Below are 25,602 nucleotides of genomic sequence, written 5' to 3'. Positions count from 1 at the left end.
ACACCAAACTAGAAAAAAAACGGATGAGAAAATCAAAGACACAATGAATTTGACCTGTTTTAAAAAGCTCCTGATGCTGACAAATGGGAAATGGCAAAGGAAAATATCAATAATATCATCATTTCTTATGCAAGTTTAATGCATGTAAAGCAATCACCACAACAGGAGAACAAAGGAACCTAGTTTGAAACTAAGAAGGCAGCAAATATTTATTGTCTTTGCCAGGCAGGAAGATAAAGCGGCCAAAGAGAGCACCATTTTAGAGAATAAGCCCATTTGTGAAATGTATAACATTAGGGATGAACATAGTAGATAAGTATGAACATTATCACATAGAACTAACTGTTGACGTTGGGATAAATTAAAGCAAGTATTGGTGGATTTCTGGATGAAACTCGAAGGAAAAAAGATTAAAAATTTTTGTGATGTTAAAACTTTTTTCTGTCATTACGCATAGAACCACCACATTTGGACCCTAAAAGTACAGCCTTTGATGTGCTCCACCAGGAAATTGAAAGTAAAGAAATATGGGAAGGGAAACTGGATGAGACCAAGTATACACAAATGAGGGTTGTGCCGGAATAGACATTTTTTGACGGTAACTCTATTTGAAAATAAAATGAGGAACAGGCAAGCTTACATAAATGATATTTTAAGAAAGGTTTCTTATAGCAAAATATTCAGCAACATATTCAAAATAGCAGCATTTTTTTAATAGTAGGAAAGAACTGGAAACCAAGCAGATGCTCATTGATTAGGGAATGGTCTAACAAATTATGATACATAAATGGAATATTGCTGCACTGTAAGAAATAATGAATATGAGAACTACAGAGAAGCCTAGAAACCCATAAAATGATACAAAGTGAATTAAGCAAAATCAGAGAAAGTTTACACAAGGACACTACAAAAACACAAACAGAAAGGCCAACAAAAAACTGAACAAATCAACCAAGTTAGTCTCTGAAGAAATGAGAAAATGTAGTTCTTACTCCTCCCTTCTTTGCATAGGTCAGGACAACAGGCATTGCACATATTGTTAAACTCAGTTGATAGACTCACTGGTTTTGCTAAACTGTTTTCTCACCTCCATTTTTAATATTTTGTTACAAAAAGACAATCCTCTGCAGCAAGGAATGGGGAAGGGATATTTTTGGAAATAAACTATTTTAAAAATATATTGATAAATTTTATGTTTACAACAATCTACAGAAATGGAAAGTCCCAGAAAATTAAGCACTCTACTCTGCTTACTGCTGTGGTGGTAAAAAGTTTCAGGAGAACACAATGATACCACAACAATTTATCTCCCACACATGTGAAGATCATATAGAATTTCTCACTAAGTATTACAACAGTATTTTAGATGAAAGCACACAATTATTAGTGTGATGTATTATACAGAAAGGAGAAAATCACATATGAGAGCTAAAAAATGGCCAAGCCAGGAACAAAGTCAAGATTTAAAGAGCAATGCTAAAAGATTGGGAGAGAGGCAGCTAGGTGGCTCAATGGATAGCCAGACCTAGAGATGGGAGACCCTGGATTCAAATCAGGCACCTAAGACACTTCCTAACTGTGTGATCCTGGGCAAATCACTTAACCTCAATAGCCCTTACAATTCTTTCACCTTGGAACTAAAGCACAGTATTGATTCTAAGACAGAAGGGATGGGCTTAAGAAAAGAAAAACAATTGGTCTGGTGTCCTGGCACCTACTCTGGAAAGCATCCTCAAGGAGTTTCTCCACAAAAGAGAGGGTTGATAGCTAGCAGGAATGGATGAATTAAGCAAGGGCTTTTTAGGGATGGGGGAGACATGGGCATGTTAATAGGCAGGAAGGAAACACCCAGATAGGGAGAGATTTGATTAGGGCACGGCTGCAAAAAGTATAGAGCGTGAACTTAATGGAATATTATTGTGTGGTAAGAAATTACAAATGAGGAATTCAGAGAAACAGTTAAGAGATTTAAATTTACTGATGCAAAAAAAAAAAAAAGCATAGAAGAATCAACAGAAAAACACACTAAATCACTACAAACAATGTAAAGAAAAGGTCATGAAAAGGAAATTGAACTGAGTAACCAAAAACCTGAAGGTCTTAGAGACGAGACATAGCTTGTCCTCCCCATAGCAGAGAGGTGGGGGAGCTATGAGGACAGAATAGTGTGTGGATTGTGAAATAAGTTTCTGTGCTACAGCAAGCTCATCTGAGGGCGGGAGCTCTCTCATTTTTGTCTTTGTATATCAAGTGCCTAGAACATAGGATGTCTGTAATCAATACTTCTTGAATTTAATTCATCTAGTCAGACTCCTTCGGTTTACAGACAAGAAGCTGGAGTCTGTATCTTTCTTTCCGTGGGAAATTACGGTGATATATAGACAAAAGTCATCAATAAAACAATTGGGGGAAAAAATTTGTGAAAAGGAATGTGATTTTCAGATGTTGTTCTTTTTCAAGAGATTACCCAGAAAGCCCTTTCTACTGCACTAGAATGTCAATATTACCCAAGAGACAACTCATTCCTACAGTAGTTACTACAAAGGACATTGTCTGGTAGGCAGAATCAGTGTCTGCTCTCTGAAGATATGGAGGTTTGACTTTTTATTCTGAAACCAGCATGCTTCTGCCCAACATGCAACTGTGGACACAGGCTGCTGGTGCTGGTGGCTATTTGGTTATAACAATGGTACTCACCAAAAAAGCTGAAGGATTAATTTTGGGAAGTATATATTCATTGCAATTCCAACCCAATTCCCAAAGGTAATAACAACTGAAAAAAATGTGTCCTCTGTTTCATTAAAAATATGATAAAGAATGGAAAAAAAACTTCATTGGATTGCTTAGAATTAAGAAATTTCTGCCAGCTATGAAGTTTCTCAAGTGAAAACAGCTACTGTCTCAAACATGAATATTATGTTTGGAAAGAAATGGAAAGGATTCTTTTAAAAGATGCATTTCCCCACGATGGCTGTCCTATAAATGCTAACCTTTTCCTAGATAGACACTCCCTTTCTCTGAACTAATCGCATATCCTCAGAAGAAAATAAAGACTGGGACAGATAACTCACACAGTAATTTTTATTTTTATACAGGGTTTTGTTTTGCTTTTTAAACAACTTATAAACTACATCTTACTAAATTTTACTTTTACATAGGGTCTTATTTCACTTTCTAACTTAAAAAGAAACATCTTATCTAGTTCTGTGACCACTGATATCTCTGCATTGGATCTAATCATCTCATCCTACCTGCATTGATCAGTTGTTGCAACGAAAGTTCTTTAAATTAAATGTCAAGCACTACATGTAGGTGAGTTATTGTTATAATTAATAATATTGCTAAACTAGGCCTTATGGCTGGTAGAGTTCGAAGAACTTTGAATAAGAAAAAAATTGTCCAACCACTTCCAAAAATAACTACAAATTTGTGGAGTAAAGAGGTTTTAGACCTCTTTATAGAAAAGTTTCGGGTAAATAAATTTCCTTTCTCAATACAGGTCAACACCCTTTCTGAAATGCATAGTCTTAAGAGGGTTGCCTAGAGTACAAAGAAGTTAGGTGACTTTCCCAGGGCCCATATGTGTCAGGAGTGGTACTTGAACTCTCTACCCGCTGTACCACATTGCATTAGAAGTAAACTGTTAGCAAAATGGTAAAGCTTAAAGTTCGAAACACTACAGAGGAAACTTTGTGAAGGTTCTGTGTATTCATCTTCAGGGATGGGACTGATGTTTCTGACATTATTAACATGGAGATATTAACAAGGCATTAATTTGTTATCATTATGATTAACAAGTATTAATACCATTAACAAGTAGATATTTTGTTTTAATCCAGACAAAAAAACTAAATAAACCAAATCCGCCTAACTGGATAGAAGTCAGGTAACTTATGGAAGAATTCAAATCATTAAAGAGACTACAGAAATGTGATTGTTATCTGACTAAAACTTTTTGCTAGGTTTGTGATGAACAAAAATAAAATCTTTCATCAGAATAATTATATTAATTATTAAATTTAACATTTATCTGGAGCAGAAGTCCAATCTGAGATCCATGAGAATATTTTTTTTAATGTGTTTTGGGGTCAGCTGGGTGGCTCAGTGGATAGAGAATCAGGACTAGAAATGGGAGGTCCTCAGTTCAAATCTAGACTTGGACCCTTCCTAGCTGTGTGACCTTGGGCAAGTCACAACCCCAGTTGCCTAGCTCTTACTGTTCTTCTGCCTTGGAATCAATACTTAGAATTGATTCTAAGATGGAAGGTACAGGTTTAAAAAAATAAAATAAAATGCCGTTTGATATCTATATTTTAGTATCATTGGCTTCCTTTGTAATCCTATGTATTTCATTCTATGTGTTTAAAACCATAGGCTTCAGCAAACAACTGAAGGGAGCCATGATACAACAAAGGTTAAGAATCTCTGTTTTAGAAACAGGTTTGGAAGTATATTTAAAGACAATTTGCTTTAAATGGCCTATAGCACGTACTTGTTTCATGAGTGTTAACAATCTATGGAAAGGCATGGGAATTCTACAGGTTAGGTAGGTCCAAATGGGCTGCAACCTGCATCACTGGATAAGGAACTTATAGGAATGAGATCCCAGAGCCAACGTTTCTAAACCTATTAGTCCCATATTCTCTCCAATCAAAAATTAAGAGGAGTCTGGCAAAGGACAGCCATTTTGTCAATCCTGGACCAGGAGACCATTTTGGGGGTCTACATTAATTACTAGAGAATTTTCTTGGACATTTAGAACAATGAAAAAAATCCTCCTGTTTCAAGTTTAATTTTAAGCAACAAAAGTAAGTTTGTTTAAAGTTCTGCTCGATCACAGTTATTTCCATGTGAATAAGTGGAAAGAACCTGGCTCCTAGAGAGGAGACTCCTCCAGAATTCAAACAAACTTGTTTGATTTATAAAGTGTTTATTCTGTTAATGGTGACTGGCTGACAGACTGTAAACAAGATATGGCATACTTTACAAGTTAGTTAAATCAAAGGCTGGCCTGAAGTGGAAAGTATTAAGACAGATCAAACCAAAGTTAGAAGTGGGCATAGTCTCATATTGCTATACAACTAAACCTCAAAATCATCAAAGTAACAAGAGAACTGTTGAAGTGATTTCCAAATTATTCTCCCTTCCACATGGCTAAATTCAATCAGCTCCGAATTTTCTTGAGTTAATAGATTCCAATGAATGCATTCAAGCCTAGAGTTTAGCCTGAGAGCCTTAATTAATTGATCGCTAAGTCTCAGACATTTACAAGCTGTGTGATCCTGGGCAAGTCACTTAACTCTGTTGGTCTCAGTTTCTTCATCTGTAAAACGATCTGGAGAAGGAAATGGCAGAGCACACGAGTGTCTTCGCTAAGAAAACTCCAAACAGAGCCACGATGGGACTGAAACCACCGTACAACAACAGCTAAGAAAGGAGAGAGGCAGAGAGAACAAAACCCCAAACCTAGCAACCCATTCACAGCCATGCAAATTCGATGAACAGAAAATGGGGAACTGGAGCAAAAAGTAAACCAGAAATCACAGAGAACTGATGATAGGACACCTCAAGGATGGTTGCATTGATCTATGCTAGGAAAATTATATTCCTTTGCAGAAAGGATAACTAAAAGGGGGAGGGAGGGAAGCTGCCCACTAGATAGATGCAAAGATGTAAGTGGCCTGAGGCAACTGGGTAGCACAGTGGATAAAGCACCAGGTCTGGAGTCTGGAGGACCTGGATGCAAATCTGACCTCAGATACTTCCTAGCTGTGTGACCCTGGGCAAGTCACTTTAACCTTAACTGCCTAGTCCCTGCTGCTCTACTGTCTTAGAACTGATGATGATAAGGGTTTGGAAAAAAAAAAAAAGATGTAGGTGGTCAAGGTTCCAATGATCACTTGATTTAGAGGTAGGAAGAAGGACCTTGAATCCCAAAGGGCCAAAGAGGGCAATGGCCTGCCTCACACTCAAAGGTAGTTTAGCAGCAAGGATGAGATATCAACCCAGATCCTTTAAGTTTCATTTACAAATCATCCCCATAGCCCAATACTCAAGAGCCTCCTCCTGCTTCGTGATCACGCTTCGAACTTTCAAAGAATCCCTGGGTCCAGAGGTTAGGGAAGAAGTTAAAAAAACAAAAATATATTGGGGAAGGCAACTCAGGTAAGATTCCCTCACAATTAGGGCTGTCAGAGCAAAGTATTCTCTAGCACTGACTGAATAGTTTCTCATTTCTTCTGTTATAGAGTAAACCAGTTAGCGCTTCACTTGGGCTAATAAGCCTTCTGTTTAAAAATATGAATACTTCTGAGAGTGTTAAGTATCAGTCATTCACATAGTGGGGCAAATTTACCCAAGATTGTCTCTCTTCTAACAACAGGATGAGAATAACTGTGCTGAAAACATGGGAGTGGAGAGGGGAAAAGGGAACAGGCATTAATTAAGTGCCTGCCAAGTGCCTCAGTTTCCTCATCTGTAAAATCAGTTGAACCACTCTAGGATCTTTGCTAAGAAAATCCCAAATTCAGTCATGAAGAGTTAGGCATGACTGAAAGGACTGAACAACAAGTGCCTTAAAATCTCATTTATCTGGGACAATCTTAAAAGACTTTTGCTATCCATCTCCAGAAAGAACTATTGGAGTTGCCTTTCACATCAGTGTATTTATGGTTTTATTTTGGTGTCTTGGTTATGTATGACTTTGCTCTTACAGCAATGACCAATATGGAAGTGTGCTTTGCATGACAATAAAAAAATGAAAAAAAATTTAATCTCATTTAATACTCCAATAGGTGCTATTGTCACCCCCATTTTATAGATGAGGAAGTGAAGGGAAGCAGTGACCAACGAATGGAATACTGGGCTTGGAGTCTGGAAGAACCGTGTTCAAATTCCACCTGACACATTTACTAATGAGACCTGGGCAGGTTGCCTAACCTTCAACATCTGTAAAATGAGAATAAAAGCATCCACTGCATCCGGACTGTAACGAGGCCCGAACGAGCTACTGAAATGCTCACTATTATTATTACTTATTAGTAAGAGTAACTTAAGACATCAGATAGCATAATGGATGGACTGCCAGGCTTGGAGATAGGATGACCAGATTTTGAGGCTGGTCTCAGAAACTCACTAGGTGTGTGACCCTGAACAAATGATTTAACCCTTGTCGGCTTCAGCTTCTTGATCTGTAAAATGAGGATAACAGCATCTACCACACAGGACTGTTGTGAGGATCAAATGAGATAAGATGTGAAACATTTTTCACACTTGAAAGAACTAAGAATTAAATTATTATTATTATTTCAGTAGGGTATCCATATCGGATTCAGTTGAGAATCACTAAATTTGTGGCTGTTTAGCCAAAGAGAGAGGGCTTTTTAGGGAAGGAGTAAGGATTGTGGAATACAGCTGTCTGCAAGCATCTGAAGGGACATCATGTGGACCAAGAGGTCACTTGTCCAATGGAGTAAACCGTACAGATTGGCTGGACTTGAAGAACAACTTTCCCAATAAAAATAGCTGTCCCAAAAGAGAATTTGGGGTCTTAAGAGGTAAGTTCTCCCTCACTGGTGATCTTGAAGCAAATACAGTGATTGATGACCCTTTGTTAGGACTATTGAAGAAGAGGTTTCTATTCAGATATGAGTCCCTTGAGGTTCTTTCCAATGCTCAAGATTTTTTAAACTATGTTGTGTTTTTTTAAAAACCCTTCCCTTCTGTCTTGAAATCAATACTGTGTATTGGTTCCAAGGCAGAAGAATGGTAACGGCTAGGCAATGGGAGTCAAGTGACTTGCCCAGGGTCACACAGCTAGGAAGTGTCTGAGGTCAAATTTGAACCCAGGACCTTCCATCTCTGGGCCTGGCTCTCAATCCACTGAGCCACCCAGCTGGCCCCTGAACTATGTTGTTATGAACTGAGCTAACAAAGACCATGTATAACCTTGTTTATATGGGAAAATGCTTCCAGAGGGCTAAATAAAATTTAAAATTAATGTTTGGAAGTGAAGACAATATAACAAGATTCAGCAGTCAGCTCTAGTCTCTGCAGGATTCTGAAACAGAATCAGCCCAAATTCCAAGGCTTAATAAGCAACCTGGAAGGTGACACAGTCCTTTTCTAAGTTTACTCTCCATGGCTCTGCCATCCATAGGAAATCAGAGGATCAACACATATAGGCCAGGGGTTCTGTCAAGGACTCCTCTGGCAACTGAGTGAAGCCCATAGACCCTATCTCAGAAATGCTTTTTTTAAATGCACAAAATAAAATACATAGGATCACAATGCAAACCTATTATACTGAAGAGTCACCAAACATTTTTTTAAACAAACTGAAATATTTCTAGGTTAAGAACTCTAACCTAGAGTAATTTTCTCATTCAACAAATGAGCAGATATCAGACACTGTGGAATAGAAAATGACTTTGCAAAAAGATATGAAATGCCTGGGGAGGAAAGGACAAAAAAGAAAGGCTAGGTGGTCCTCTTCTAGGTCCCATCCCATTGTCCTCTATTTCCAGTATCCTCAGAGACTTTCTAATTATGGAAACGCAATGGGCAAGATTGCTTTTCTGTTCTAAAACTATGATCCAACACCCAATCTCCAAATCTGGCTCAACTCTGGCCCCTCCTTTTCTACTCCCCAACAACCAGAACTGTTTGGAAGAAGAAGCATACTTTGCTTTCTTTCCAAACAATACCCAAACTCAATGCTTTACCAGGATCATCTCCCCATTTGATGTTTAAGGTCTAAACAAATCTATTCAGAAAAGGAAAGAGTGACAAGGAAATGTGTCAGCTCAACAGCTGGATGAGATTTCTTTCCCCTTGATGGAGCTGGGGAAAAGGCACTATCTCAAAAGGAAATGATACTATTCAATGAGTAGCCCTGTCAATGGGTTGTGCTTCAAATGGATTTTGGGTCTTGGAAAAGCAGAGATTTCCCAATCTATGAGGCAGCTAGAGATTAGACTAGAAAGACTGGTCTTACTGAGATCCATATTTCATACCATTCATACAAGCATCAGACCTGGTGTCCAGAAAAAGAGTATTCAATGGTTCTCATTGGGAAGGTGTGTCATTGACCCATCTATCATTCATCAACAAACCAGACAGTGATACTTGCATCTAGACACTTGGTCTCCTTTTCCACTCTTAGTTTCACCCTTTCTTCACTCTCCCTGGCCTGGACTAAGGCCCAGAGTCCATCTAGGCTTTACTGGTTCATATGGCTTTGAGGATAAAGAAGCCACCAACTCTATTCCTTCAAGATGGAAGACCACCAAGCTTTATTTACCATTTGCCTAAAGTCCTGCCTTCTGGTACTGCTATTTACCCTAAAAACATAATCTAAGGTTTTGGGGGCCTTCTTATTTACAATCCTTTAGGATTTCTAGGGAGTTATTGAATAAATAAACATGTATGAAGCACCTACTATGTGCCAGGCACTGTACTAAGTGCTAGAAATACAAAAAGACAGGCTCAGACATCAAAGAACTTACAATTTTATAATTTTTTTAAACTCTCATCTTCTGCCTAGTAACAACTTTAGGACAGAGGGGCAAAGGCTAGGCAAATTGGGTTAAATGACTTGCCCAGGGTCACACAGGTAGGAAGACCAAATTTGAACTCAGGTCCTCCCAACTACAGGCCTGGTTATCCACTGAGCCACCTAGCTGTCTTCAATCTTAAAATTTCACAAGTGGTAGAATGTAAAAAGTGTTGGATCTTGGATCAAAAAGGAGTTCAAAACCTACCTCAGATACTTATTTAGCAAGGTAAACCGTAACTTTTAACCTCTTCCTGCCTCAGTTTCCTCATTTATAAAATGGGAGAAAAAAATAGCACCTACCTCCCAGAATGAAATTGTGAGGATAAAACAGAGATATTTCTAAAGTAGTTTGCAAACCTTAAATCCTTACCATAAGAGAAAGTAATTTTGTTTTTTGTTTTTTTTTTCTTAAAAAACCCTTACCTTCTGTCTTAGAATCAATATTGTATATTGGTTCCAAGGCAAGGGTTAAGCAATGGGGGCTAAGTGACTTGCCCAAGGACACACAGATAGCTAGGAAGTGCCTGAGGCCAGACTTGAACCTATCTCGGCCTGACTCTCCATTCACTGAGCCAACCAGCTGCCCCCACAAAGTAGCTTTGGAAATTGATTAGAAACATGGAAATATGTTTTGATTCTCCACGCCTTTATGTGGGTTACCATCTTGGTATGTTAAGATGATTGATATAATGGCTTTGGAGTATTTCCCAACAACTTTCCTCTTAAATGCTAACTATTGTTTTTGTTATAATGTTTCACCCCTAGTTAGATTGTGATAGATTTTTCTACCTTCATTCTCAGGACAGTGCATTTGTAAGGACTTACATACTTTTCCATTTAATCATTCAAATGTATTTTACTTTATTTTATTTATTTATTTGTTTTTTAAATCCTTACCTTCTTAGAATCAATACTATAGGAGGCAGCTGAGTGGCTCAGTGGACTGAGAGTCAGGCACAGACACTGGAGGTCCTGGGTTCAAATCTGGACTCAGATACTTCCTAACTCTGTGACCCTGGGCAAGTCATTTAACCTCCATTAGAACCAATACCTAGTATTGATTCTAAGATGGAATGTAAGTGTTTAAAAAAAAAAAGAATCAATACGGTATATTGGTTCCAAGGCAGAAAAGTGCTAAGGCAATGAGAGTTAAATGACTTAACCAGGGTCACATAGCTCAAAAGTGTCTGAGGCCAGATTTGAACCTAGGACCTCTCTTCTATAGGCTTGGCTCCCAATCCACTGGACCACTCAGCTGTCCCCCCCCCCCAGATGTCTTTTATATGAAATGCCATGAGATTTTTTTGACAAAAAAGGTACTTAAATTTAGGTAAAAAACAAAGACAGCTTGCTAAAGAAAAAGGATTCCAAAATAGATACTGTAAATGAAATCATCCCTTAAAACCCAGTTTGGATTATTTAGTATCATTATATTGGTGGTAAAAAAAATAATAGCAAATGTTATTCCATGTATCTATTACAGCTAATAAACTTCTCAAAGCAATCAATTCTTCTACCTCTGCTGATGGCAGAAAGGGGAAAAAGTTGGGTTTCTAAACTAGAGGCAGACTTTGATCCAGCCATACCACTGCTGGGTTTGTACCCCAAAGAGATCATAGGGGAAAAGATTTGTACAAAAATATTTATAGCCGAGCTCTTTATGGTGGCAAAAAACTGGAAAATGAGGGGATGCTCTTCAATTGGGGAATGGCTAAACAAACTGTGGTATATGCTGGTGATGGAATACTATTGAGCTCAAAGGAATAATAAACTGGAGGAATTCCACGTGAACTGGAAAGACCTCCAGGAATTGATGCAGAGTGAAAGGAGCAGAGCCAGAAGAACATTGTACACAGAGACTGATACACTGTGGTAAAATCGAATGTAATGGACTTCTGTACTAACAGCAACGCAAGAATCCAGACCAAGACTGAGGGATTTATGGAAAAGAACACTATCCACATCCAGAAAAAGAAACACAGAAGAAAAGCAACTGCTTGAACACATGGGTTGATGGGGATATTATTGGGGATGTAGACACTAAACCTTAGTGCAGCTATCAATAATATGGAAATAGGTCTTGATCAATAATACATGTAAAACCTAGTAGAATTATGTGTCAGCTATGGGGAGGGGTTTCTGGGGAGAGGGAAAGAACATGAATCATGTAACCATGGGAAAATATTCTAAATAAAATTAAAAAAAATAAAATAGAGGCAGAAAAATTTCAATTGCTATGATTTCTTTATGATTAAAAAAAAAAGCAACAACTTCCCAAATATTCATCTGGAAAAAAATAAACCACCTATTGTGGATAAAGATAAATACCTCCATGTTGTGTGGCTGGAGAGTCCAGAGGCCCTATGGTATAGTGCAGTGATGGGCAAACTATGGCCAGTGGGCCAGATATGGGGTCCTGAAATGTTCTATGGAGGTGCGACATTATTCCTAATCTGATGAATACAATGAGTAGGCTACAATATGATGACACTTCCAAAGAGTTGCCTTAGAAAGAGACTGACAGATAAGCATTTCCTTTCCTTTGGTCCCCTCTTTAAAAAGTTTCCCCATCACTGATATAGTAGAAAGGCCTCTACAGACTTTGGAATGTGCCCGGGGTTCCATCACTTACTAGCTATGTGACCTTAGGGAAGCCATTCAGTCTTGGTTTCCTCTCCATTAAAATGAGGATAATCATACTGGCACTATTTAGGTCAAAGGGTTATTTGGGAAGATAAAATGAGACCCAGCCAAACTGCTCTTCTCTGTTCCTCTCCTCCACCAGGCTCCCTGCCTCCCTGTGTTTGTACTGGCCATCCTCCAGTGCTGGGAAGCTCTCCCCTCTTCCTTAACCCCAGCCTCTTTTTCTCTAAGTTGCACCATTTTCTACATCAAGTCTTTTCCCATACTCTCCAAATTGCTAGTGCTATCCCTCCCAAACTAGCCTGAATCATTAGATTATAAACTCCTGGAGGACAGGGGCTATCTTATGCCTCATGTAGTACCCCTGCACATAGTAGGTATTTAATAAATGTTTACTGCTTCATTCGTTGTATCTAACTAATTTGTGTATATGTGTTCTTGTTAACTCTATCATTATGCAGTCTGATGTACTTCTCCCTGAGAAGTAAGCACCTTCCCTATAGAGATTGCTTCATTCCTTATACTTCTATCTCCGTGATCAACACAAGGCCTAACACATAGTAAGGACACAGTAAAGAGTTTCCATTGAAGTGTTTTATAACTATACTGTAGCAAATTATGTCATTATTATTTATCTAGGACTCTACAATATTTTTTAATTAAATGTAGAAAAAAATGGATTTCTACACCCTTCTAACTCCAAGTGCAGAATTTCAGTATTTACTATATTTAAAACCTTTTTCTAAATAGCATGTATTAACTATTGGAGTAATAGTTCCAGATAGGAAATGTACTTTTTGGCTGATCTTGGTCAGAAAGCAGCTCCCCTTGTACCTACCAAACTTTGGCTTGGACATTCAATATTTATATAACTAGATATGCACGTTAAACATTGAATGCTTTGAGTTAGGAAAGCACTAAGAAGCAGGCCAGGAAACTTCTATGAGGTCAGATGACTAGGAAGAATTTGCAGAGTGGATGCCCCCACCCTAATTCCATATATCCCTGAAACATGCAAAACAAAACAAAACAAAAAAAATAAAACCCTTCCACAGACCATCTCTTCTCCTCTTCCTACAGGTACAGTTAATACAGGTCATACAAGTCTATAAGGACCTATGATCCTTTTAACTCTTTAAGAAACATATGTATGTAGGGATGGCTGGCTGGCTCAATGGATAGAGTCAGGTCTGGAAAAAGGAGGTCCTAACTTCATATTTGGCCTCAGACACTTCCTAGCTGTGTGACCCTGGAAAGGTCACAACACCAATTGTGTAGCCCTTGCTACTCATTGCCTTAGAACCAATACTTGGTATTGATTCTAAAATAGAAGGTAAGAATTTGGGGGGGGGTGTGTGTTGGGTGGGGGGGAGGTCAGTATGCATATCCTACGATCAGAGGCAAGATGGCAAAGAGGGCTGGCCTCAGAGCTGAGGTTCAGGTTCTGCCTCTTTAGACTGGCTGTGTGACCAGGAGGAATCACTTAACCTCTTTTAACCTTTGGATGTCTCATACACCTATGACCATAAATTACATCAATCAATCACTGGGTGACTTGAAGGGATAGAGTGAGACAAAACAAACAAACAAAGCCCATCAAATCATTAGAGATCTGCACAATCATCATCACAGGACACCTCCAACTAAGATCTTAACCTGGCCAGTAAAAACACTGGATTCTGGGCTCAAATTCTGATCCTGCTGCTTTTCTCGGGACCTTAGGCAAATACTTCCCTACTTTGGATTTCAGTTTTCTTATCTAGAGTTAGATGATTTCTAAGCTCCTTCTCGGGTCTCAAGCCCAATCCAATCAAGTTCCTTTAATTCCAAATTGGAGGGCTACTAGGATCCTGAACACAGACATGGCCACAATTCATTGCTGTTTTGTATTCTTTCCTGGTTAAATCAGCAGAATTTCTACTATCAAGTCCATCCTTGTAGATAGAATAGCAAAGTGGCTAAGGGAGAATGGCTAGGTAGAATACCTTATGGCTTCCAGGAAATGTATATAGGATTTTCCTGCTATAGACAATAAATAACATGTCTACCATTACGAGTTAGTAGCTCAGTGACCACTTTAAATACTGAATTCAATAACTGTTTAGTGACATCTTCAACTAGTTGTAACAGCTTGCCAGGAAAATTAATGGGGAATATTAATGGAGTTAATAAAATTCTAATTATATCCTTTAGTAATTAAACTCAAATCATAAGGTGTTTTGTTTGTTTGCTTAAGAAACATGGTTTAATATCCACTCATGATTCTTTCCCTCTTTTCCACCCCTCAACCTCGAGATTCCTAGGGTGCTGTGGTGCCGTTGTAGGAAATGACCACATCAGCTCCTTATAGCTCTTCCTTTCCCCTGGAAACAAAAGAGCTTTTTGATGCCTGCTGCTATTATTACCTAGAATGAGAGGACCTCAACCCCGCCAATTCCTCTTTGCAAAATACAAGCTGCTTGTACACTCTTTGCATGCACTGCATTCAAGGAATAAGGGCGACTACCTAGCCCCAAACCACTAGACATTCTCAGCAATATCCCCTACATCTAGTGAGTGCCTGATGTGCATGGGACACAATACCCCGAGAGGATTTAAAAAAAAAAATGTTCATTCCGCTTCGCAGTGCCCTCACTCAATGCACCAAGGTTAGCCAACCTGGAGTAAGGGAGGGTCCCTCAAACTGGACATCGGTAACGGCTAGTCCAATGCCCGAGCGCAGGTTGCCCACTTCCCTTGGCCTCTTCCTCCCCCTTCCCCTCCCCCTGCAATGGAACCCGGTCAGTCTCGTCCCTTCCTTACCAGCCAGTCCCCCGCCACCGCCTCCATCTCCTCCGTGGCCCTTCCTCCTCTGCAGGATGAAATAAGGGTTGGCTCTCTCCGCAATCCACAGGGCGTTCGCCAGCAGCACCTCCTCGGGGTTCAGCCACATGCTCCCGGGCCCCTCGGACACACAAAGGGCGCACGGAGCGGGCTGCGTTTCACAGCATACACCCACAAGCACACTCCGCCCCTTGGTGAACCTCGCAGCCCACCTCCCCGAAGGCAAGACCGCCGAGCGCGGTTACTTCTCAGAGCCCTTCCAGAGCTGAAGCGGCGGCAGCGACAGCTGGAGGAAGAAAAGAAGGAGGAGGAGGAGGAGGAGGAGGAGGAGGAGGAGGAAGAGGAGGAAGAGGAGGAGGAGGTGGTGGATAGGGAGGAAGTGATTGCGGCCGCTGCGCCTGGATCAGGACCCGGATCCACAGCTGAGCAGGGTGGCTAGCATCTCATACTGAAGAAGGCCCTGGCTGAGGCAGCGGGAGAGTGAGGAAGGCTTCGGTTTCCCCCGCGCAGGCCCCCCGGGCTAGGGGGCGGGGGCAGTTTAGTGAGCTAAGGCGGCCCCCAGGCGGTAGTCTCACCTCCCGCCCTTCAAAGGCAGGCAACAAGCCTGCAGCCCGAAGCGTTCGGCTGCATTCTAGCTCCAGAGGACCTGTCCGTGGTTCGAAGTCTTCAACTCGGAGCGCCTCTCTCCGGGCCCCGGAGACTCAGGCTCAGCGCGCTTGGGCTCGGAGCAAGGGTCTGCTCCTAGCAGCCCCAACGAAACGCTCCGGGACTCTGCGGGAGAAATGACGAAAAGCCCTCATCAGAAGCCAGCTGTGACTTCATCACACGGGAGAACCATCTCCCAGTCCCTTTTCACGCGGACCACGGAGGCCGAGCGCCGCTCCTGCTGTTCGCTCGCTGGTGCTGCCTTCTGGCCCCAGCGTGGCGAGCACGCAGCCCCACGCCCATCCTACTCTAACCGCTGGGATGCTGCGAGCCAGCCCGGGTCCCTTTGGGGAGTATCCCCTAATGAGGCAGCGGCACCTTTTCTCCCCAGGAAATGTATTTCGAGGTTCCAACCCCCACGACGGGTTCGCGCCTGGGGTGGAAGGAGGAACCTTCTACTGTCAAAGTCAATGTTTTTATTTTCCGAACCCCAAGGGGCCAGTCACGCGCTCTGCTTGTCACTCCCATTAACCCCTCCCTTTCCCCATTCCAAGCTCATTAAAGTGGCCCAAGCTAAAAGCATTACATCACTTCTTTCCTCGACCTGGCTGGTCTAGGAGTGCAACATGGGAATTTGGAAGTGGCCCAAAAGATGAGACTGATTGCTGGTTACAGCCTTTCATCTTGGACTTAGAAGATAGGGCACTGCAGTCTTTCAGTGAGACAACACAAAATACAAAAATGTAAATGCATCTTAAAAAATGTAAAAAGCAATAAATTAAGATGCACACTGGAAACTCCCTCTAGATGCCAGAGGTAGGATTCGGCATTCCTAAAGCAATTGAATACTTGCGTTCCCTCCTCCCCCAAAACCTATTTAGTTCAGTGCAGCAAACATTAGTCCGCACCTGTTTCCAAGCAAAGTAGTGAAGGCTAGCAAGACAGAAAAGGAAAAAGCCCCATTTCGCTCTCTGTGAACAGAGCGCATTTGTTTTTTGACCTTTTCCTTAGTGTCCAGCTTTTTAGACTTTTTCAGCGTGGAGCTGGAGAGAAAATAGCCACCGTATGCTCTGCCTCTGAAAGCCACTATATCTTGGAAGTAACCACGTTCTAGAGATTAGTTCTTTTCTAAATCTGCTTATGTCACTTTTGTGCTCAAAATTATTCATGGATCCTTTTGCCCACCAAATGCAAGCTTTTCATTAAAAAACAAAGGAACAAACACCCAATTGGGCTCAACTAACTTATAGCCTCATTTCAAGTACAGATCTTGTATTTACTTATTTGTGAATATGTTCCATAATTTCTGCTCCCTGAGCCTTCCAATTCAAAAAGGACCTCAATTTTTTCTTTCACTGGCAGCATGGTATAGACACAAAATCCTCGATTTGAAGTCTGGAAGATCTGAGTTTGAATCCTTTCTCAGAGACTTAACTATTTGACCTTGAGCAAGTCATTTGAACTCTGAGCTTCCCTCAATTTCTTTATCTGTAAAATGACAATAGGTTGGACTTGTTGACTTCCCCTATTGCTCTAAATCTAGGATCCTATGTTCCCAGTCCCTGGCATAGAATCAGTGTTTAATAAATGCTGACTGACTCAATAAATAATAATAATAATAACATCTCCTATTTCTACAACTATGGAAAAAATTTCAAAATGCTACACAGATACCACTTTTTATCTATCTGACACTTTCTGCAAACTGCTTTGTAAGGCTTTTATTCTATTGGTTCAGAGTCCTAACTTACTCCTGAGACTATTCTAGATACCAAAACATTCCTTCAAGAGCTGAAATTTAAAACTGATGAAAAAATTTCGAATTTATTAAAAACAAAAAGTGCTGATTAAGTTGTGATCTGTATATATATATATCTTTGGATCAGAGCAAGCTGAGAAAGGTTCCTTTGAAACCAAGTTGAGGAAGAAAAACTAAATATCAAAGTGATTTTTCCAAAAGTAAAAATATTTCCTACAATTCTTGGGAGGTGTTTGAACAAGTTCTGCCCAGCAAATCTAGGTTTTTATTGATGGTAGGAAGGTGATAGAATTTAAATTGGGACACTTTGCAAAGCATTTTGCATATTTTAAACTGCTATATAAATGCTAGCAATTACTTTTTTTTTTAACCCTTCCCTTCTGTCTTAGAAGCAATACTATGCATTGGTTCCAAGGCAGAAGAGTGGTTAGGGCAAGGCAATGGGGCTTAATTGACTTATCCAGGGTCACACAGCTAGGAATTGTCTGAGGTCATATTTGAACCTAGGACCTCTCATCTCTAGGTCTGGCTCTCAATCCACTGAGCCACTTAGCTACTATTACTTTGTTAAAGGTCATTTTAATTAGAGGATCATAAAATTATCATTGAAAGGGGCCTTGGAGATTATCTAATTCAACTCCCTCCTTTTCAGATGAGGAAATAGACTGAGAGGAATGACTTAGCCAAGGTCACACAGATTAGGCAGGATGATGCTAAATCAAATGGTTTCCTCCAGCTGCTACCTCAGTGATGAATTATGACAAGGCAATTATTTCTATAACCAGGTAGTGCAAACAGCAGATAGTACAAATAGAAAAGTGAACATTTAGAGAAATTATAGATTTTTCCATTGGTTTATGCTTGTCACAATTTACCTTCAGGTCACTTTCTAAAGTACAGTATTGCTTTGCATGAAAACAAAAAAAAGCAGCTTATTCACATCCAGAGAAAGAACTGTAGAAAGAGAAATGCATTAGAAAAATATATGATTAGGTTTTGATGTTAAGGGATCACTCTAACTGCAGATATGAATAACATGGAAATAGGTTCTGAACAATGATACAAGTATAACCCAGTGGAACTGCTTGTTGCCTTCATGAGGGGGGAGGAAAGGGGAGGATCATGAATCATGTAACCATGGAAAATATTCAAAAGAAAAAAAGAAAAAAAAAAGCAGCTATGCCCATTTTCTAAACCCAGAAAAAGGCACTTAGGACACCTAATTAATCTGCTCAGGCCTCTGGGAAGTAGGTGAATATTTTTAGATTTAGATTCACCCTCAATTTAAAGTCAATCAAGGATTGTTTTCTGGGAAGAGGTAGGTTTGCTGAAGTGATATAGTTAGTAAAACATGTCTTTGGAACAGGTTATCCTGCAAGATATTTTATTGTATGTCTCATATGTGATTCACCTCCACAAAGGAATCATAAATTAATCATCCCAATGCTAGAAGATTGGAGTTTTGATCATCTTAAAAATTGGTCATGGAGTAGTGGAAACAATTTTGGGTTTGGACTTGGGTTCAAAAACATGATTATTTCCATATCAAAACTCATCATTTTTGTGTACCTCCGGCAATTCCTTTGGACTTACTTAATCTCCTAAATTTAGGGTCTTCTGATGTTGGAGGAAATTCATTTACAAATCCAAGATCCTACCCTGATTGTAAAATGCCTATTGTTATTGTTTAGTCCTTCAGTCTCATCTTGACCCTGTAGATCATACTGTAGATGGGATTTTCATGGCAAAGGTATTGGAGTGGTTTACCATTTCTTTCTCCAGTAGATTAAAGCAAACAGGTTGTGACTTGTGGAGGGGGGCTAAGGGGTCACACAGTTGGTGTCAGAGGTCATAATTGAACTCAGGACTTCCCAACTCTATTCACTGAGCCAACTAGCTGCCCCCTTATTTAATATTTATTATTATCCAATACAGTCTAGGTCTATAGAATTCAATTTTAGAAAAATGTAGCCACTGAATTATCAACCGAATGAATTCTCATACACAATACAAAGCTTTGAAGCAGGTAAAATTCATCTCTGGTGCTCCTTTGCCATATATATCTTCCATATTTCTTCTTCTTCTTCTTCTTCTTCTTCTTATTATTATTATTATTATTATTATTTTTGCTATAGAACCCAGGGTCAAGAGAGCCAATAGGTATCTATGTGGGCTGTCGCTATCACCCTTCATCACAGGCTTTCCACCAATCTCCTAGTCATCCTCAATCTTATTCCTTCACGGCCCTGCTCAGCTCAACTAATTTTATTAAATAAATGGGGATAGCCTGATAATGTATGCTGAAGTATCAAATGAGAGAATTCCCCTTGCCCCATCCCTCCCCCAAACCATACCCAAACTTTTATTTTAAAAATTAGTCAATACTTATTAAGTACCTACAGACAATATGCCACATATCTTGCCAAACTCTGGGGATACAAAAGAAAAAAAAGACAAAAGACAGTCTCTGCCCTTGAGGAGCCCATAAAGGGAAAGGAGGTGACAACATGCAAATCACTGTACAAACAAGCTGTATTTTACAAGAAAATATGAACTAATCAGCAGAGAGAAATTATTAGAATGAAGAGAGATTGCTAACGGCTTCCTGTAGGAGGTGGGATTTGAAGGGAAGTCAGGAGAATGAGATGAAGAAGGAGAATATTCCTGGCAGTTCTGAAGATAATGACCTCACCTTTGTGAAATGAGCCCATAGGGCAGCCTCTGACAGTGGCAATGCAAAGGCCAGAAAGAAGGGGCCAACAGGAAGGGAGATGTTTTTGTACTGGTTTTTCCAAAAACACTAGTTTGCAAAGTTTGTCCTGAGGATGAATCTAATTCATTTAGCTGAGCTGAAATACCCAGCCCAAGCAGCCACCTTAGTGGCCAAATGGGGACCCAGCAGGTATAAACTGGAGACATAATTGATGATCTAGTCCCAAGAATCAGAGGCAGGTGAGGAAACTGGGGCCCAAAGGAGGGAAAGTGATTTGCTCCAAATCACACAATGACTAACTGGCAACAGCTGGACTTCAATCCAGGCTTTACAACTAAAGAGTCAATGATTTTCTCCTAAATCTCTGCTGGGTAGTTTCTCCTGGATTACCTTTGCAATTCACTTTCTTTTTCTCTGCTTATTTTCTCCAGAATGACCAAATGAATTTCTTATGTGTAAAGCACTATGCTAAGCCCTGGTGATACAAATAGAAAAGTGAAAAAAGGATTCCTGCCCTCAGGGTGCTCCCACTCTATTGAACTCCAACACTTATGGTATATTTCAGCTGGTCAGATGGAAAGGTCCCACGCTCCTTAGGGGTGGAGCAGTGAAACTTGTGGTTATGCCTCTGCTTAAATATTATTTTCATTATAAATATCATATCAGTTTCTAGATATGATAAGAGAAAGTCCGGAGTTCAGCCTGGAGAGGATTGTGACCTCTGGTCTTCCATGACACTGGAAGAAAGAGTGAAGCTAATACAGTTTGTGCAACTCTACCTTACTTAAATCCCATTCAAAAGCAAGTCAATACACCACTGAGTGATGTAATTAGTCCTCTTAGAATCAAAGGACAGACAATAACAAAACCTCACATATCCAGTCAGATGCCAAGTTTTATTGTTCCTATCTCCAAAACCTTGCTTGTATCTGCTTCCAGCCTAGTTCACACCCTAATCAGCCTCAGCCTAGATTGTTACAATAGTCTTGCTACTAGGACTCTCTCTCCTCTTTAATCTATCCACCATTTATTTGCCAAAGTGATTTACCTTAATCAGAGATCTGACCATGTTTCTCTCCTATTTAATTGTTTTGGCTTGCTATTGCTTCTAGGATCCATATATATTGCTGTTTGGCTTTGAAAGCTCTTCCCAATCTAGCTTCAATCCACCTTTCCAACTCGATTATACGTTATTCCCCCTTTCAGTAGTCTATGGTCTAGCCAGACTGGCCTTCTTGGTAGTCTTCTTACATAACAACATTCCATCTCTTATCTCTTATCTCTATGGCTTTGCAGTGGCTGTCCCCAGTGTCTGGAATACCCTCCCATCTCACCTCCACCTTTGCTTCCTTCCCAGTTGTGCTCCAGAAAAGCCTCTGTGTAGGGGGCAGCTGGGTGGCTCAGTGGATTGAGTACAATAGACAGTATCAATTCTAAGATGGAAGGTAAGGGTTTAAAAAAAAATGAGTCTCAGAGAGTTGTTGGAGCAATGGAAGTTAGTGCCATCCCACTGCCAGTAGGAAACACAAGCAGTACAACCCAACTCTTTCTGGCTCTGGGGCCGGCTCTCTCTGCTGATTCCCCAGGCTTCTTTTCTGAGGTGAGCACTCTTTCCACCTTAACACCCTCTACCAAAGTGAACTTTATGTCAGCCCTTCTAATAATCAGTCACTTTGGGAATATAGTGATTTTAATTTCAGGGACAGTGGATAGAATGCTGAAGCCAGGAAAACGCAACTTTGTGAGTTCAAATCTGGTCTCAGACATTTATACTGGCTATCTGACACTGGACAAGTCACTTCCCCTTATTCGCCTCAATTTCCTCATATGTAAAATGAGCTAAAGAAGAAAACAGCAAACCACTCCAATACTGTTACAGCAAGGAATCTCACTGACACTAGGGATTGTGTAGAGAAGCAAGTTTACTGATAATGCCCGGGCTTAGAGGAGTCATCTCAGAGAAGCTAAGCCCCGAATATTTGGAACAGGCAACTTGTATACATTTTACAAACATAACTGAATGACAGACCTGATAATAGTAGTTAGACTAGAGACAGCTGGCTGTTCTTGTTTAGAAATGATCAAAAACAAAGCAGAGAGAGGAGGGGGTATTTCAGAGACCAGGAGTCTGTGAGAAGACCCACATCAAGGACAGGGCAGGAAAGAGGGAGTGAGTCAGAGAGGGACAGTCAAGGGTTTCAGGGAGTAAGGAAAAGGGGAGATACAGAGAAGAAGGGCAAGACTTAAAATTCTGCCTCTACAATATCTTTGCCAAGAAGATCCCAAATGAGGTCAAGAAGAGATAGAACAACAACAAAAACAACATTGATAGAATTCCTAACATTTACCCAATGATTAAAGCCAATATTATTTGATTTGATTGACTATTCCACTGTGCTGAAGGTTAGAAAAATCTGAGTTCATCCTAATAGATCAGTGACGGGCAACCTTTTGAGCTTGGTGTGACAAATTCACCAAAAAACCAAGCATAACTCGGGTGGTGTGTCACCCTGAGAAAAAAACCATAATTTCATGATATTTATAGTTTAAATAACAAAAACATATAATTGTAATAAATAACTATAGGTAAATTAATCTAGGTAGAATTGTCATCTATAGTGCACAGAATATCTACACTACACTAGAGCAAATGTTTCATCCTCAGCATGGGGCCCCATACTTCTCTGTATGTGGCCTCACGTGGCCGCGTGTCATTGAAAAGGGCTACGAGTGTCAGTGCTGACACACGTGCCATACGTTTGCCATCACCTTAATAGATAATAGAATCAGTCACCAGCCTTGTGGCTCAAATCCTTCAAACATGGCAGACATTTGTGGAGTGCAACAACCATTACAGAAGTGTCCTCTAGATTAGGTCTTTCTTTTTCTTAGCAAATCATTTACCTTCAGTCAGTGCAGTTTATTTTTTTCTCTTTAAAGAACTTTCATCAAAGAGCATAACTTCAATGACAGTATGAGTAGATTGAAATATTATGCCTTAGTGGAGGGCACAAGGACTGCAGCTTTGGTACTCATTGGATGTTTAGGCCATAGATCATACTGGAGCTCTAGAGTTTTATTGTTGACTTGATTTAGCCTAAAGATGATTTTCCTCCAGTGAAGTCCAGCTCTGGTGCCTCATTATATCTTAATGATGACTTTGAGTCAGAAGACATAATTTAAGTTCTATAGTGACATATGTCCTGCATTACAGAGGCCAGCATCACTGAATGGAAGAGTATATGAGGTGAAGAAAGAAGCCTTGAAAGGATAGGCAAGTAGGTTTTTAAGACTTTGAGTGCCCAATAGGGAATTTTGTTTTTTCTTCTGGAGGGTGACATGATCAGACCTCTGCTTTAAGAAAATGATGATAGTGACTAACTAGAAGATGGATTGAATCGAGGAGAGGCTTGAGGCAGGTGGACACACCAGCCAGCTATTGCAGTAATCCAGGTGTGGGGTGATGAGGACCCACACCAGACAGGTGGCAGTGTCAGAAGAGAGAAGGGGACATATTCAAAAAATATTGCAAAGGTGAAATCTTTATAACATGGGTTGGCATGGTAAATGATGCTTTAAAATCTTAGAAATGATTTGAAATCCTTCTTTCTTTAATCATGCTTTTAGGTCTTATGCTTTTTACTAGGTAGCAGGAAAATCTATGTCACCCTGTGCTTTCCCAGCTATTCTCAGTGGATAGGAGCTTGCTAGGTCAAGTCTGAAGGGAATGGGGAGCACCCCAGCTATGTTATGTGATAATTAGATTAAGTCTACACTGCCCATCTTTAGATTTAATCACCAAAGGTGAGAGTACCTTCAATCTTGGGAGATCCTAACCCTCATGTGCTAGAGTGAGTAACGAATCAGAATCAACTGACCCATCCCCTATGAGAATCATCTATTGTGATTGGACACGCAGGCTAGGGGAAGGCACTGAAAGTGATGCATAAGTGACCCCTTTAAAAAGAGGGAGGTAAGTGAGTGAGTGGTCTTCTGGTTTTGTGAAGGGGACCTGAGGGAGCTTTGCTGGTTCGTGACTGAGACTGTTCCATGTGGTGAGTTTAAAGACTGAATCTTCCTGAACTTCTATTAAGAAACTTCTTTTTATAGACTTTGTGAATGAAGTTTGCTCCACTCACCTCCGGGCCTCAGGCCCTTTAACCCTCGGCTGAGGGTTAAGATCTACCTGGATTAATTAGTGCAATAGATTCTTATTTCCTTACTTCCTCTCTCTCTTCTCAATTGTAAATAAACTTCCATAAAAGTCAATTTTGATTTGAGATTATTCTTAATTGAGGATTGATAATAGTTCAATCCTCTGGTGACCGTCTTATAATATATTGAACCCATAAAACCCCTTTTTTACCCTTATAGTTATGACTTTAATCCCTTTGATAAGAGTTTGCACAGCTGAGAAAGGACACCAAACACAACTTTGAAAATCTGACATACAGGACATGGGAGGGAATATCACCCAGGTGCACTAGGGATCTTTGTACCCTTCCCTTGGGATGCCTTGGATATCCATGGAAGGAATAATCTGAGGGAGGGTGGAGAATTCCCAGGATGGGAGGAGGGCAATAGCACAGGCCTATAATAAAACTAGTAACTTGAAATCTTGCTTTGGCTTTTCTATCACCCTGGCTACACTATCCATAACCTTCTTGAGTAAACTTCCATGCTGTAGGACAAAGGGATCTGAACTGCAATTCTTTGGACAAGAACCAGCATCGGCTCTCCCACAACACTCAGGCCTTGGAGATAGTTTGTATGTGGGAGATGAGAGATAGTGAGGAATCTTGGATGCCTTCAAGATTATGAGTCTGGGGGACTGGGAGTACACTATTGCCCTCTCAAGCAATAGGGAAAGTGGGAAGAGGAGATGGCTCAGGAGGAAAGATGTTATCCTGTTTTGAACACATTGGGTTTCAGATTCTACTGGACATCCAATTTGAGATGTCTCAAAGACATTTGGAGATACAAGATTGGAGGCCAGTAGAGAGACTGGGGCAAGAGAGATAGATTTGAGAATCATCAGCTTAGAGAAGTTAATTAAATCCATGGGAGATGATGAGATCACCAAGTGAGGTAGCAGAAAGAGAAGAGAAAAGGGTCTAGGACAGAACTCTGAATGGTACCTAAGGTTAGAAGGTATGATCTGGAGGAGGATCCAGGAAAAGAGATTGAGAAAGAGCAGTCAGATAGATGGGAAGAAAAGTAAGAGAGAGTGATGTCCTGAAAACATAGAGAGAAGAAAGTATCAAGGACGAGAGAGTGATCCTAGTGGAAGGTTTCAGAGAAGCCCAGGAGAATGAAGATTGAGAAGAGGTCATTGGATTTGGCAACTGAGAGATCACTAAGAGATTTGGGAACTTTGGAGGGAGTAGTTTTGAGGGAATCATAAAGCATGGAGGCCAGATTGTAGGGGATTAAGAGGAGAGAAAGTGGAGGCAAATATTGTAG

At 40.3% G+C, this 25,602-nt stretch overlaps 1 protein-coding gene across 2 annotated transcripts in view; it reads right to left on the bottom strand.

The window, feature by feature from the left end:
* The window catches only part of TBC1D9 (TBC1 domain family member 9), a 122,610-nt gene extending 107,479 nt beyond the window's left edge, over nucleotides 1-15,131 (bottom strand). For both annotated transcript variants that reach the window (XM_044680005.1, XM_044680007.1), the window contains exon 1: nucleotides 15,002-15,131. In XM_044680005.1, the coding sequence (XP_044535940.1) occupies nucleotides 15,002-15,131 (130 nt within the window). The remainder of the gene's footprint in view (nucleotides 1-15,001) is intronic.
* Nucleotides 15,132-25,602: the final 10,471 nt, after the last annotated feature.

This window comes from Gracilinanus agilis, chromosome 6 (genome assembly GCF_016433145.1).
Source record: "Gracilinanus agilis isolate LMUSP501 chromosome 6, AgileGrace, whole genome shotgun sequence".
NCBI lineage: Eukaryota > Metazoa > Chordata > Mammalia > Didelphimorphia > Didelphidae > Gracilinanus > Gracilinanus agilis.
Note: the sequence above shows the minus strand (reverse complement) of the source record. Positions and strands in the feature narration are given on the sequence as shown.